General features: G+C 40.0%; 1 protein-coding gene across 6 annotated transcripts in view; it reads left to right on the top strand.

The window, feature by feature from the left end:
* The first annotated feature begins 2,161 nt into the window (after window positions 1–2,161).
* Window positions 2,162–16,166, top strand: part of ccdc88ab (coiled-coil and HOOK domain protein 88ab) — a 52,454-nt gene continuing 38,449 nt past the window's right edge. For 2 of the 6 annotated variants that reach the window (XM_088421092.1, XM_088421094.1), the window contains exons 1-3: window positions 2,162–2,615; window positions 2,691–2,791; window positions 11,714–11,822. In XM_088421092.1, the coding sequence (XP_088277218.1) occupies window positions 2,553–2,615; window positions 2,691–2,791; window positions 11,714–11,822 (273 nt within the window). In that variant the 5' untranslated portion in view covers window positions 2,162–2,552. The remainder of the gene's footprint in view (window positions 2,616–2,690; window positions 2,792–11,713; window positions 11,823–16,166) is intronic. The other 4 variants (XM_088421095.1, XM_088421097.1, XM_088421093.1 and 1 more) reach the window with 3 other exon arrangements.

Here is a 16,166-nt window from a genome sequence, read left to right on the forward strand (position 1 = left end):
TTTTATGTCTTTAATGAACTTTGATATTCATATAAATCATAGCCTGCGATTGGATGGCAACCAGTTCAGTTGGGGGACATCCCACGTAGTTCCCAAAGTCAGCTGGGATCGGCACCTGCAAGCCTGCGACCCTTGTTAGATTTTTTTTTTTTTTTTTTTTTTGCCACTTCATTAATCTTCCACAAACACAATAATAATCAGAATACTGTGTTTATATTACTGAGGCTGCATGTCGCCTGATTATAAAGAAAGGGCTTCCTTCATCTTTAATAACAACATATGGTCCACTCAAGAGTCTTTTCATTTGCTCGCCATTCAAGTTTGTGTCGGTTAAAAAAAAAAAAAAAAGTCGAATATACCGGCAATCCTGTCAGTGACCACAAGAGAGCGCCAGATCACAAATAACCTAAATTAAACGCATTTACTGTACTGTGTTTTTTGTTTTGTTTTGTTTTTTTGCATGAATATTAAATAAAACCGCCCTTTTTACCTTCTGTTCTTGGTCAGTCGGAGCCGCAGCCTTGTCCCAACGCACTAGGTTCACGCCTGTTTGTGTAATAATGAAAGTCATGAACAGAGCTGCTCCTGCAAAAAAGTCTAATCATAATGTAAGCGACAAAAAAAAGAACCTGGCTATAAATGTATGGATGCCTCAAAAATGTGTGTAAGACCAAGGGAACTGCTTAATTGATCATTTTCTTATTTCCTCTAAAACCTACATGCATTACAAAATATGATAACTATGAATCCTTTACTCTTGAGAAGCAAAAGGTCACAATACGCCGACGTTATTTCCCTGTGGTATTATGTCATTAGTCCACATGGGTCTGAATCATTAAAAAGGGAGAATTATTTGTCAAACATTGATTTCCTATCGCAGCACCAGCAGTGAGATCATCAGCAAGACCTTCGTTGTCCAGGTAAAGGTCCCTTCAGATCAATATTCTCTTTCCGTCATGCCATACGATAAATTTTGCTGAATGCCTTTAGGTTGTCATGTTGCCTCAAGAAAAGACTGGATAAACGTCTGTCATTGCGAGCATATACCACGTGTAGACAAATACATTAATCGAATGAGTTTCTTCAATTATTGTTTTTCTACTACTACTGTTCTTTCCATGGGAATTGTGTGCTATCCAAAGTACTGTATATATGCATTCAACAGGTAGATCGAAGATGTGGATTAGTCTCCAGCATCAGCATCTGTCCTTCTAAAACAAAGGAACCAGGATGGTCTCCATCCTTGCACTCAAGGTTTTTAGGGCAAGCAATCGTCTAAAATGGCATTCAGGGAGCTGCTGCTCTGATCTCAGTTCAGCCGTTTTAAAGAGTCATCAATCACTTGTTGATTATGTGTCGACAAAGCACTGAGCATTGATCTGTGTATGAACATGAAAACTGCTGACCCACCAAAAGCACTGTAATGTGTACGTCTTAATCTGTCAACGTCAACACGTAACTTTTATCACCTCATTCTTTAGCTGCGGGGTATCTTTCATTTGCATTTACACGCTGAGCGCAAGTTATCTTTTCACTGATAATAATGACAGTGTTCCCTCATTATTTCCAGTTTTTGCAGCTTCACTCATCGTGGATTTCCATTTCTGACCATAACTTTTTGTAATGCAGGTTTACGCAGCTCTCTTTCTTGCAATTTTTCTTTTGTTTGTCAGACCAATAAAACATTAGTAATTTTATTTATATAAAAAAAAAAATACTGCGAGAAAGGTGGAAAGAAATGACCCAACGGATGATCAAAATACTGCACAAGGGTTAAAATAAACCCCAGAAACCCATGCATAAAATTATCTGACACTATTTTCGGTGTAGAATGTGCTATGTACCCGATAGCTATTTTGTTGTTTTTTTGTTTCTTCCTTTACTAATTTAAACAACTGAATTAATAATTATATGAAATATGTTCGCTGTGTTTTATAAATGAATACTTAACTAAGTAAATTTATTAAGCGAAATAAAATGAAATTTGAAAACGAGAATCTTTGAGCCCAGCACTATTTTTTCTCTCGGAGTAGGATGCGCGCGTGAGAGGGGGAGTGCATGAGTGAGTGATGGAGAGAAGAGAGAGAGAGAGGGGGCGGTGCTTCGGTCTCCTCAGCTGCTACTCTTCAGTCCCATTAGCGACCAGCGGATGAATGGACGTACACGTACTTTTTTGACACGAGGACTGAAAGTGCTCTCTGGAATCTAAGGCTGGATTATTTTTCACATTTTTTTATATATATTTTTAAATATCCGTGTGTGTTTTTACGACGGTGTTTTTTTCAATCCAGGATTTAACCGCCTTTTTGGACGCGGCTGCTTTTCAAATGGCTTCAGGGGAACAGCTGTGTCGTGTCGAGACATTTCTGGATTAATCTTTTTTTTAATGTATATAATTTTTTTGTTACCCCTTTTCTAACACCCGCTCAAAGCAGCCGAAATGCGCCTCTTTTTAAAGCAATCGACCACATGAGTGGAGTCCAACATCACATTGTCACCTAATCCCTCCCCGATTTCTTTCCAATATACTGCAATCAACGTGCTGGTAAAACATGGAAAGTGAGGTTTTTAGCCCCCTGCTGGAGCAATTCATGCTGTCACCTCTGGTCTGCTGGGTAAGTCCATTCTTCAGAAACGTTCATGTACTCAAATTGGAGGTTAATTTGAGGTGTGGGTTTTATTTCCTTCAGGTGAAGACAGTGGGGCAGCCCATGGAGACAGATGGCAGCAAATTGTCAGAATATGTGCAATTGGTGGATGGAGTTTACCTCAATGAGGTCATGCTGGAGATGTGAGTACCCTGAATGCAATGCGACATCTCCAAGAGTCAGGGTGGGGGGGTGCAAAACGGCTGTGTGCGCCTCCGGGGGCGCGTGTGATTATAAAGTCACACGGGTTGGGGTTATTTTAATTTGACTATGAACGGGGCCTTTGTTCAGACTTTTTTGGATGGGTTTGTGTGGTGTAGAGTGGGTGCGCCAGCTTTTTTTTGGTGTGTTGAAGGTGGTGCATGGCTTAACTTGATTATGTTTGTAAACATGATGCATGTAACTGGTAGGAATGGGAAGACACACATTCTAGGAGAGATGTCACACGAGGTCGAGTCCACGAGGTGGGATTTTTGCAAAATTTGTAAAATAATGCCTAATATACATTTTCCAGCTTTCAATTTTTTTCTTTATTGAAATTTTCAAGCCAGCGTGCAAATGTAAACATAATCTAGCATTCAAATGTACTCATAAAAGGAGACTGTCAATAGTTTACTGTCCTTTTCTTCAACTGCAAAACTAATAATCAGAAAATAATGATTATAATCAGTGCATCCCATATCTCTCATGCAACTGTTGAGTATTTTTGATTTTAAGAGAAAAAAAAATAATAACTTGTTGAAAACTGGAAACACCGAAGACCAAATACACTTTACCTTAATTACAAATGCATTTTTATCTTTTTTAATAATAAACATTTCTTTGTTTTACATGAATCTAAACTGAGATTTAAGACAACACTTTTAATATACATACATGAAAAAAACTTTTTGATTCAAGCGTCATTTGTTCAAAGACAATGAGTATGGGTGGCAACTGTCACTGTGAACATCAAAGCGAAGAATTTGCGTCTTTTAAACTGGGTTTAAAATGTAATCCAACTGCTCTTGACCTACGATATTAATCCCTTAGTGCTGCTAGCTTGTGGTTAGTTTATGCTAGACGCTGCCATAAACGCTGGCGCTAATTGCCATATAATACGTTGTTAGTATAATTTAAGGCCTTTTTAGCTGAAGTTTTCATTACCTTTGGTGTCATTTTACTATCATGCTGAGCAATATTTATGCTGCTCCGTCTTTTGCATAACACTTGTAAAAATCTGACTTAACCTACCATGCACACATGCACATTATTTTATCTGCCATTCATCTACATGCACTACATGTACATAACCTACCCACTTACGATTCATGCTGTCACTCAACTCAGCCCCACCTTTTAATGCCAAACACATTCAAAGTTACAGATACGGTATATAGGGGAATTCAATTCAATATTTTACCCACTTAATTGGTGAGACTATTGGTAGAAAAAATGATTAAAATTAAAAAGATTCCATTTCGGTAATCCCCTATGGAAAGACGATGATCACTCAGTACGTAATCAAGTGTCCAGCGAGCGTACTATACAATGCGCAGTCTCGCCCTTCCTGCCCTTCCACCCTTACCTCGCCCTCAAGGCACACATTAGCTCCTTGAAGGAAGCTTCTAGAAGCTGTCTGCTGGGGAGCGAATGTAGGCTGCGCACAATGGGGCCTCGTATGTGGGCCACTGATGGGTCACGCTGTCAGACGTCTTGGCAAGACAATTATCATTGCGACCCTTTGGAGCCACGCTTCCAAAGAAGCATGAGAACAAAGTTCAGCCTTAGCGGAGGTCACAGTTATATTTGTGTCTATGAAGGATTTGGAATGTTGGAAAAAATGTAGCGCTTATCACCAGCTTCACTAAGTAGACACAGTAGACATCTTTCATAACAAAAGTGTCCACCACCTATATATGTCTGAAACTGAGCAGGAACTCTCCCATTTAGTGCAAAGTAGCCATTTTGGGGAAAATTTCAGCATAACAAACACTGGGAATTTCACCCCCCCAAAAAAAACAAAAACATTTGGGATTTTCTTGAAGAGAGATGCTATCGAACATGAATGGAGTGCCGCATCTAAGTTTGATCTTTGGCCATGAAAAAAGGAGGCGTGAGGGGGAATTAATTGCTGCTCCACGCTTTGATTATCGTTTCCTGTTTCTGGATGGCATCTTCATCCAGTAGCTTCCTCCGTTTACTGCTGCTTTACTCTTCCAAATTGCTGGTTATTATTGCTCACATTTAGATGTTGGGGGCGGGGGGGGCACCGGGCATGAGTGTTCAGAGCTTGGCAGCTGTGTGCCGCCTGACAGGAAGTGGCCAGTCACAGCCAGGTCTGTGTTTTTGGTTGTGCGTGTGTTTGTGTGTGAGTGTGTGTGCTCGCGCATGTGCCCTTTTTTTTTTTTTTTTCCTTCTTCCAAGGCCTCTGTCATCACTGGACTCACACACAGTGTGTGTGTGTTATCTGTTTTTGTGCATGTGTGTGCGTTTGTTTTTGCAGTCGGGCAGCTGTCAGTGGTCGTCTTGGCAAGCCATACACACACACACACACACACACACACACACACACACACTGGCCCACTGTGACAGTCTGATTGTTGTGTTTATGTGTCGACTCTTTGTCTCCTCACTGTTTATTAGCGTGACAACAGCAGCTTGGTTAATTGTTTAAATTGAAATGTGTCACAAAAGACTACATTTATAGATCTGTGTTACGCTGGTTGACTATGGTGTAGGAAAAAACTATTTTGTTGAAATGAAAAATGACACCAAATGTTTTGATTACACGTATAGTTTGCGAGACAAGTGACCTCAATTACAAGTTTACAAAAACTTGAGATATAAGTAATGTATGATTGCGCAAAGCAAAAAAATGGATGCAAATAATACACACTGGTGTTCTTTATCCCCTGCAAAGAACGACCAATAATGCAGTTTACAATAGAATATGTCTTTGTGTTTTTTATTTTCCTGTATTTTAGGAGCACAACAATGACTTTTGAAGAGAAGCCCAAAAGTGTAACATACATTTATTTTATTACTTTCTTTGTAAACTACTACACTGGAGGGCTGTTTTTCTGTCTCAAAGAGCTCATTAGCTAGCTGTCACGAAAGAGCATGTGGGCTAGTTGATTAGAAAGAGCTCGCGAGCTAGCTTACTAGATATAGAGCTTGCAAGCTAGCTGTCTAGAAAGAGAGCTTGCGAGCAAGCTGGGCAGAGAGAGAGCTAGCTAGCTAGCTAGCTACCTGTGATAACATGGCAGGACAGTGTACTTCAGTGTCAAGGTGACGTCCAGAGGGCAGCGGCAGGGCGTCGGGATTATCTAACGGTTTGCCCCCGACACCCAGATGGCAAACTTACCACCCTCCCCCGCCCCTGTCCTCTCATGACAGTCATTACCCAGCCAATTAGATGACCTCCTCACTGCTGTCAAACCCATTAGCTTGCCCATTCTGTGAAGTGGAGCCAATTAAAAATGTTGACAGAATGACAAAAGTCCTGCTGAGAGCCTGGATGCTCACTGGAGTTGATTATATTCATATACAAACGCCATACACCTTCTTAGGCTGAATGTTAAAGTTTCCCAATTTAAATGACTAAATAAGCAAAACGAACAAAATATCAAACGTAGATTGTATAAAAGCAAAGAAATCCCCAACCGGGATGTTTCCTGCCTCCCATTTCTCGTCTCGAATGCAGCATTGGTTATTGAGCTTACCACAGTGGTATCATCATCAAATGTGTGTGAAGATACACACAATGAAGTTCTTTGATAGTCAATCACACAATTGTCGCTTGACTCCAGAATAAACAGAGCCTACCTTGTGCTAAAGCTAACACGAGTGTGGTTTTCGCTCATAGCGTAATATTACTGACTTGCTTCACACTTCTTATTTTTACCTCCCGTTGGCACTTTTTTTTCCCACTTTCTCCCATCCTTCTTTCTCGCTTCATCTCCTCTACCCTTCCCTGCTGTCTTTCAACCTTTCTTCGAGCTTCTGTTTGGCGAACGCCAGCTGACATAGTTGAAATTCCAGCTGCAGGAGGCAAGCAGGGATGCAGAGAGGTGCTGCTGCTGAGATTTTGGAACCCTTACTCCTCATCTGGCAAAAACACACAGTAGTGGGCTGGTTTTGGAAATCTGTAAGGAAGTGCAGAGTTTTTTTTTTTTTTTTTTTCTAGCTTCTCTGGCAGTCGCCCATGTGTCTGTGTTTGTTTGAGCATGGACATGTTAAACGTCAAAGAAATGGTCAAACTTCACATTGCCACTCACAATTGGGGTTTCCTGCCAGATGGAACATAAAACAGAGAATTACACATTTTGTGTTTAAAAAGGCCTCGGCTAGCTTAATGCTAGCACAATCTAAAACACAATAGACTGTGTAATGAAGCAAGCATCCGTTTTGTTGCTTGATTTTTATTACAAGTACAACACAATTACAACGTTCACTACTCTTTGGCGAAAACGGGCTAATATTTAATGCAGCTCACAGTGCAGTTATGGCTGTTTTCATATGATGGCGATGTGCCGCATTAATGCAACGTCGACACTTCCTCCATCTGTTTCTTGTGACAGACCCTCCCATGTAGCATAATCCTCTCTGTCAGGAAGACATTTCGCTAACAACTGCAGCAGAAGCTGCATTTAAAAGACATTAGCTTCGGAAATGAAGTACATTCCAGATTCTATTAGGGCCTTGTTTCCTTTTATGCGAAGGAAAGAAGAGCTCGCGCTATCCTAATCCATTTGCACTGTCGGGAAGATGGGGCAATTATTGTTGACGGCGACTGTCTTGTCAGTCATTGGCTTTAATGATTTAACTCTCTTCCAGCTTTGGAATGTAAAGAATGGGCTGCTACAAGAGTGGAATTGAAATGAGACAAAGAAAAGGAGGCAGGGAATCCCTGAAAGGGAAATTCACAACATACCAAGTGTCACATGGTCCTTTTATGTGGCGCTACTGTCACCATAGAGGACCACCTCGCTCTACAAATATGCTCAAGTACTTCCTACATACACACACACACACACACCATATATAACTTTTTTCACCTTAAAAGTAAATTGGAAGTCATGGATGTAGTTTTCTATGTTTGGTCATGTGATATTCAGAAGCTGTACCATGATTAGTCATTACTTGAGTAACTAATATGTAGTTTTCAATTGACAGCAAACAACAAAAATGGCGACCCCCATGAGGTAAATAATACATTTGAACCCTTCTTCAATATTTTGACCATTTTTGGGTCATTTTTTTCCCCACATCATTCTTGCAGTATTTTAGCCAAGTCGTGCAATGGTGAAATTTGACACGTTGTCACCGTCTGCGTGTAAGTTTAGCTTCTTAATGTTGTTGTTTTTTTTTCCAATGTTTCCCTTTGATGTGAAATGCGTTTGATGTAAACGTCAAAGGATTGTACAAAATACCGCCCAAGGGTTAATCTTACTGAGATTCTGTCATAAGTTATTTTCTTTAAAGTATATTATTTCAAAATGTGATATTCTGCTTAAAGATTGTCGTATTTAAGAATAGACATCTACAAATAATCCTGAAGGTTTTTACAAGCCTTAGCTTTGGTACTAGCAATTAACAAGTGCTCATCCCCGATTCCTCTCGGTTGTTTAGGCTTCTGCGAGCTGTGTGTGCGTGTGTATGTGTGCAGAAATAATCACAGACGCCTGCTATGTTTGGACTGACTCTCGCCGAACGCGTGGCCAAATGCAGCCTGTCTTTTCCCTTTTTGTGCGTGTGTGCGTGGCTGCCCATGCTGACTGTAATGCAGCCTGTCATATATAGGTTAACACTACTCTGCAAAGAGCACAGCCAATCAGAGGGCGGAGAAATCCCCAATGGTTACTGAATTTGGGCTCGACAGCCATCCACACACAAATGATGGTTTGGCTTAGGCATGACTGTCTATCTGCCTCTGTCTTGAACCGTCTCTCCTTAATCTATTTGTCTGCCCAAAGCCTTAAGTTTACTGTATCAGCAGGAACAGCAAGGGGTTTAATATCTGGGATTTTTCCACCCTCCCACTGAAGAATTAAATCCTTATTTTGTCGCCTGGTGTTCCCCAGGGGGTTCAGTCTGAGGTGTGCAGCATCAGCACTTGGATGGCGTTTTGTTATCCTGGACTTCCATGTCCTCCCCAAGACTCATATCGTTTGTGTTTTTATACAGTTTCGTTCAGTTCTCAAGGAATGACTTACTGTACTTTGTCTTTGCTTTAAAATGGTTAGCTCATTGAATCTTTTCAGAGTCCATGACATTCCTGTTTAAGGATCAGATAATCAACCAATCATGGATCACCTACTTGCTGAGTCTGGGCATGTGACATTTGCAAGCTGAGCTGTGATTATAGCCGTTGCAGGTAACCCCAACCCGCAATTGTGATAAAATTTTCAGTTGATAGTAAGTGGCAAAATCCAGTGATGGATAAAAATGGGAGGCTTATCTTTGGCTTATTCATATTTCACGAACCCAATATTAATCATATTACTGTGTTTAGACTACTGGAGGCATACCGAACTGTTATTAAACCTGGTGAACGTTGATTCAGGCCAACATTTATTTTTTATCTTTTTGCTTTGGAGGGGAAATTCAAGTCAATAAAAAAAATGGCATTCTGTGCATTGCCACCACTTACTGAGAGTTGAAAAATGAACAATGCAGCAAAATGTATTTTTTTTTTTTTTAATTTAATTTCGGAGGGCGGCTATTTTGCTACTTACTGTCTGTCAGCTAAAAAAGTCATCAAGGCAATGACCAATCATGGCTCAGTTGTTTTCTGAGGTCATCTGACGTTCACAAGCTGAGCCATGATTGATACTTAGCCCTAAGCAACTGGTATTTAATTTCCAGTTAACTATGAGTGGCAAAACGGCTGCCCCTTGAGCTGAATTAAAAAAAAAAAGGTTTTGCTGCTTAATTCATATTCCACAAAGATATTTATTGGAATGCATGTTTAGAATAGCGGGGCTACATCCAAAACATTCCCTTTTAAGTGTCATAGAATGTGCATCGGCCTTTGTTGTTATTTCTTTCCACACGCACACACACACACATACTCAGTCACTCATCCCATCTCCCTCCTCACTCTGACAGGATTACAGCCTCCAGTTTTTAATTAAGGGGTTAACAAGACCCCCTATGATGTACTCCTGAAGGCCCCACGTGCTTGTGTGTGTGGTGTGAGACAGGTCATGTGACTCCTAATTCAACCCATTAAAAAGAGCCCAGTGTCTCTGATTAGCATTAATAGCGTTGAGCATGGGGGATGGCGGGGGCGGATCAAAAGACTAATTGACGCATCAGCAGCCGTTGCCGTCGAGGCAACAAACAGTGTTTTGAGTTAGATTTGAAATCCTCAGCACAGTTGCGTTTGCAGCTTGTTACTAATTGCATTTAACACATACTGTCCACAACATGCTTGTGAGTAACCCTGAATAACATTCAGCTGTTCAAGTAGGCTACTCCTGCTGCTTTTCATACAAATTGTAACATTCAGACATATATTTGCCTCATTTGATTAAAAAATGACCAAAATAACAATCAAAACAGACACCATTCATTCATTATGAATCCCCACAGCATTCCAAATACAGCAATTGAATTTACATTCATGTAACCTAATTCACTTGTAGATCTGTCTATTAGAAGACCCTCTTGTTCACGAAAACGTGCTCCAGTCAACATTGGTGACCTATATATTAGGGTCAACTTGCTGCAAGTGTGTGGGGGAGGAGACGGCTGCGTGTGAACGTATGCATGCATGCGTGCACGTGGTAGCTAGCGCATGCATGTTTTCATGCCATGTGCGTGCATTCCTGCATCTGTGCTTTTCACCATGTGCAGTGCACAACATAACAGGAGGCATAGGAAGCCACTTTTACAACAAAAGCATGTGAAAATGAAATAACTTGATCTCTCCACTTAGCTCCATGCAGCTCATGGCCCAAGATTGTAATTGTATGATTGTGAAGTCATCTGTAGTAAAGGATAGCTAAAGCTGCTTGTGCACTTTCAATCGCTATACTGAAAAAACAAACATAAGCAGCGCAATAATAAATGTGCTGCTGATGGCCTCCACTCACACTGAGTCACTCAACATGCAGACTGGATAATGGGTTCGCCACTTAACAGCAAGCCATCTTTACTGTATTCTCTTTTAGGGCGTATAACCTCCGTTAACAAAATGCTGGAGGCATATCAGAAATTCCCGCTTATTAATGTGTACGTCAGAAAAAAAGTTAATCCAATCACAGCAATAATTGTTAATGCTCTGCGTGAGTGTAAAATACGCGGGAAATGTGTTGAGGCCAACTTAAAAATAAACCTTATTTGCCATTAATTTATCGACATGATTGCCTTCATATACTTTTATTTCGAAATTCTTCCCTGCATCTTGTCGCGGCATAGCATCTTGACAAATTTTTGTCACTCCCAACTCCCGATACTAAACAAACAACGTTGTTCTGAAATGTCATTCAATCGACAATTCGGGTCCCAACAATTCATTTCACTGACTAAAATGCAGCACCTATACCCAGTTTTTACCGGTGGCTCGGTTTCTGTTAGCTGTGTGTAGCATAAATTAGCCGTTAGCTAGCAGCCCTCTGCTAGTATGCATAGATGACAGCCTGATACGGTTGCTGTTCCTACTGATCACTTTTTACCACGCTGACTTGAAAATGCTTTTTTAGCTGGCAAATGTGTCGCAGACAGATTTATGAGGAGAAATTTGGTGGAGGTGGAAACTAGTGTGCCGTTAAGGCCAGTTTAAATTTAAGTTAAAAAAAAGTGATCCTCAAATATATATGAGTTGTCATTCTTAATTAGGTAGAACATGTTATTTGGTCTTCTGTGTTTATCAATGGTTTTTTATCTGGCTAGAAATATAGATATTTCTTATTTTTATTATTTATCCAAATAATAGTCAATTGGAATTGTTTGTAGGGTATCCAAAATACAAAAAATATTCTATAACTGCAGCTCAATTCTGTTCTATTCCAACACTCGTCAATAGTGTAGCAGGGAACATCGCCTTAAATGAAGACTGTCTTGATATTTTTCACCAGAAACCCCAAGGCTACAGTGCAGCGGACCAACAAGAAGGTGAACAACGACCCCACGCTGCGCATCCAGAACCTTTCCATTCTCATCAGGCAAATCAAAGCCTACTATCAGGTAGGAAAGAAACATCTGTTTTTTTAGGCACTAACATGCTCCCATCCTAAAGCAATGGCAAAAACAACAAAATGTTTTCTAAGCTTTGTTGAAGTTTTACTGTAACATGTTTTAAATATGATACCATGGTCAGGCAGTCAGCGCTTTCCCACACTCGAGACCGTGACCCATATCCTTAGGGGCCACGCTGAGGCTGCGGAAAGGTCATTTACTCATCTAGTAAAAGGCGTTTTTTTTTTGCCATTTACGTTAAAATGACTCCAATTGACCCAGAACATATCTGTTTTTTTTTATTTGTGTTTCCTGAAAATTTTTCAAGCCATATCGTGTAGCTCTCAGTAACCATTTTTTTTTTATTCAATATTATTTTACTCATAATCAAAACCTGTCAAATTGACCCAAATAACTTGTTGTGTGCCTCAAGTACTTCCATCCGAATGCCATAAAAGAAATTGATATCAGTTTTAGCTAATAGTTGTTGGCTTTGTAATTGTAAAAAAAAAAAAAAAAAAAAAAGGGTCCATTTGACCGGCAACACATTTCTATTTGTCAGTCCCAAAGCTCTTGTCACACTGCCAGATCTGCTTAGTTAAAGTCAACACACAGTAACTCCCCAGGAAAATGATCCACTGGTTGACTCAGCCTCTGCTAATGGTTAAGTTAAAGAGATGCCTTTGCCCTTAGTCAGTTTGTTTCACTATCAATCGAAAAGCTATTGATCAATTTTCTTTGGCAGCGAGGTGCTCAAAGAAGGCTGAAGATTATTTCTTTTAACGCCTTTGCTTGGTTAATCTCATTGAGTGCTTGTTGCTTGATGAGGGACAATGCAAGCAAACAACGAGCCTTGTCCGTCTGCGCCGCTTGGTTTAATCCTCTCTGCTCATCTCACGGATCGCTGGCTTTTAACCATGCCGCCACTTACTTGCGTCTGCAAGCTCAGCTTCACAGGGGCCACCAGCAGGTTCAAATCCCGCCAAACCCAATATACACTTCAGAGCCTTAATAGCCGCATTCATACTATGTACACGGTCTTTATACGAAATTGGCATAATAGTAGAGCCGGAAGGACTGTCCCTTTCAGATGGAATTCGGCCATGCGTGAGATGGCGGTGTCCACGCGAAAGCAGCTGATGACCCTTTTGCCACCACGCGGTCGTTTGGCTCTTCATGGTATGCTTACATTGATCCCAAGGGAAAATAGTGTGAGGAACACTTCATGAACCAGGAATGGGGGTTGGTAGCAAAAAATGAGTTGCTTCAATTTAAGTTGTTGGCACAGTTTGGTGATTTTGGTGTGTTTGAACTTCACTTTATCGTACCTGTTAATAAAAATAAGAATAATTAAAAATACCCTTGCATCACTCTCCATCCCATTTTTTTTCTACTTATTTATCCCCAATGTCGTTTGAGCTCCTTATGTTTATGCCCTAAACAGTTGTCCATTTCAAAACTTTCATTCACAATGTGCTTTGAAGTCTGATGTAACTTGTCAGACTATTTTAAAATGTAAAAAAGGGAAGCATAAGTAAGGATGTGCTGCCTTTTTTTCTTCTTTTTTTAAACTGATGCCAATTTTTGGCAGAAAAAAAATACAGATGAAATATTAATCGACCTGAGTAATTTTCAAAAAGTATGATGAATAAAAGATAATTTAACCCCTCGCAATGCATTTTAATAGGTGCCAATTATATGTGGATTTTCACTATTCACGGGCCAGCCTGGTATCTATTCCCTGCGTGAATAGCTAGGCTCATTAGTAAATGTAGTGTTTTTAAAAAATAAATATTTTTCTGTTCACAGAATGCATTGCCTGGTGCAATCAATGAAGTTATAAGGACATGAATTCTTGTCGTATGTTTGTGTTACTAGTAGTTGAATGGGTGTCATATTTAACAGATTTCTGATTAAGTTATGTTGCACTATGTATTTTGTGTTTTTTTTACACAATACAAGGTTATAGTATGCATTCATGTGTGGTAAATAATGGCACCCGTCTTACTTGGATACAACTCCTCAAATATCCGTTTTACTAATGGTATATGTTAGGGACATTAAGTCCATTCAGAACCACATAGATTCAATTGCCTTCATACATAGTTTTTTAACATTTGTGGTTATTAGATTGAATAAGCTAAGTTCTGTTTTCCTGTGGTGATTTTGGTCCCTTACTGGTTTTTCCCATTTCCCAAGCCGCACGGCAGCAGACGGACCCCTTCTGCTCTCCACTCTTAATGGGCTTTACAGGTTTGCAGTTTACTGTACAGCTCAGCATTTTGAGCCCACTCCACAAGCCTTCTCCACTTCTTGATCTTGTTTTTCAATTTACATGTTGATCTTTCATGACGAGCGCTTCGTCATTGAAAGCAAATGTCCAGTAATGCACACGTAGGCAAAACGCGTGCTCTTTCGATTAAAGGCCTGATTGAATTAGTGTTTCTTCTGGTGTCAGGGAAAAAAAAAATCTAATTCATTAACTCCTTTGGAACCAAGGCAGACACTTGTGGACCTTCCCAAGACGGTCTTTGTCCCAACCCTCCCCCATTTCCTGCATGCCTCTGCTCTGCCCCTTCGCTCTTATAAAAAACAACCTACCCTACTGCATGTTTATGCCTTAGTCAATTTACCGGGATGCTGGGACAATATGCTTCAGAAATCCAAATATTTCAGATTTTAAAAGACAGGTGTCTTTTTTTTTGTCTTAAATTCTCTCATTTAGGTCACTTTTTATGCAGTACTGTTCCTAATTGGTTTTACGTTTCTATCATCAAACACACAAGTTACAAAATTATAATATGACATTAGAGGATGTGCGGTTTCAAATGTTGTAGCTTTTATTACAGCAGCTTGCGTAGGAGGGCTTCGACGTCTAGACGGGCTTCACACTTTGATTTAAGGGGAATGGTGAACAGATCATATTCAACTAAATGTGGTCATATTACGAGGAAAGTGCATTTCCACTGCCTTGTAACCTTACATAGTCGTGTTTGAGCTACAGAGCAAAGGTTTCATCTCTTTTCAGCGCCGGGGCCAAATATACGCTGGGCCACATTTTTAATTTAGCGGCCTCGGTTTTGGCTTTCTCCGGGGGCGTGCGATTATTCAGCTCTGGCCAGCTGAGCTACATTCTTGTCTGCTTTTTTGTGGTTTCTCTCAAACATCCCTTCCTCTTATTTCCTCAAATCTGGGTCCTTGAGTTACATACCATCTTGCTGTGTTACAAGTTTGTTTGGATCAGTGGTTTAAATTTTGTGTTTTAACTCGCATTGTCTCGAAACCTTGTCGATGTAGCTTTTGGAAAATAAAATGGCCTTTATTCTTATGGCCAACCCTTTCGCTTTGGGGCGCAATATCAATGGTTTGAAGGTCAGCATGGAAAAAATAATGGTGGCAAGAATTTAATGATGACTGAACACAAAACTGATTGTAATTTTTTTGTGAATATATATTGTTGTACCCTTGAGTATTCTTGTGTGGTACTTCTGGCGGTTGTGTTAAGTTTCTTTGTACATATTTATTGTTTTATGATTAGTTTGGGAGTAAGCTTTGGGATTTAGTGTGACAAGGAGTCACACTTTTTGAAAGGTTTGGGAAATTATCTGATTGAATGAGTACTGACTAGGTTTTGTGAAGCGTTTTTTTTTCTGAGAAGGGAACTTGAAACGGTCTAACAGTGAAACGAGGAACTACAAGTTCCAGTTGCACGACGCATGCATTAACTCATTCACCACCAGCTTAGTTAAAAGGGATTTTTGACTTTGATATAAAGTGTATATATTATATTACTATTTTGATTTAAATGTCAGAGTGCAAAGATTTCAAGGCATCTTTTAAAATTCATATGTTCATTGTTAATATGCTTATGCCGCTTCTAGGATTTGTGAACCACAAGTCGATTAAAAACTGGTTAGTAAAAAACGTATATGTATTCCAGGTGTTTCTAAACCTACCCAAGTTTGAGTAGTTGTCGTTAATCTAGCTACCCCTAGGGCTACCGGAAGTAACATTATAAGCAGGCCACACCATAGAGATACTGCGCAATTTGCGCAATACTCACCGGAAAACCGGTTTTTAATTCGAGGAGGAGGAAATTTATACGCGTCATCTGACAAGAAGCCTCAAAATTTCACCAACAGAGGGTGCTAAGTTGCTAATACACTGTGAAACAGTCATAAAATCCCTATTCACAACACGGCTCTGGAAAAACCCAAAAACGTGAGCACGCGGGATTCAAACCACAGATGACAGAATCTGAAATGTATTTAGTCAGTACGTTGCTGTATACCTACTGTTTATTCACTGACATTATAGCAGTTCGAGTATGCTTTTGTAGATGTTTTTGGGGTC

The sequence above is a fragment of the Hippichthys cyanospilos genome, chromosome 8 (assembly GCF_059441005.1).
Source record: "Hippichthys cyanospilos isolate Australia breed blue-spotted pipefish chromosome 8, RoL_Hcya_1.0, whole genome shotgun sequence".
Taxonomy (NCBI): domain Eukaryota; kingdom Metazoa; phylum Chordata; class Actinopteri; order Syngnathiformes; family Syngnathidae; genus Hippichthys; species Hippichthys cyanospilos.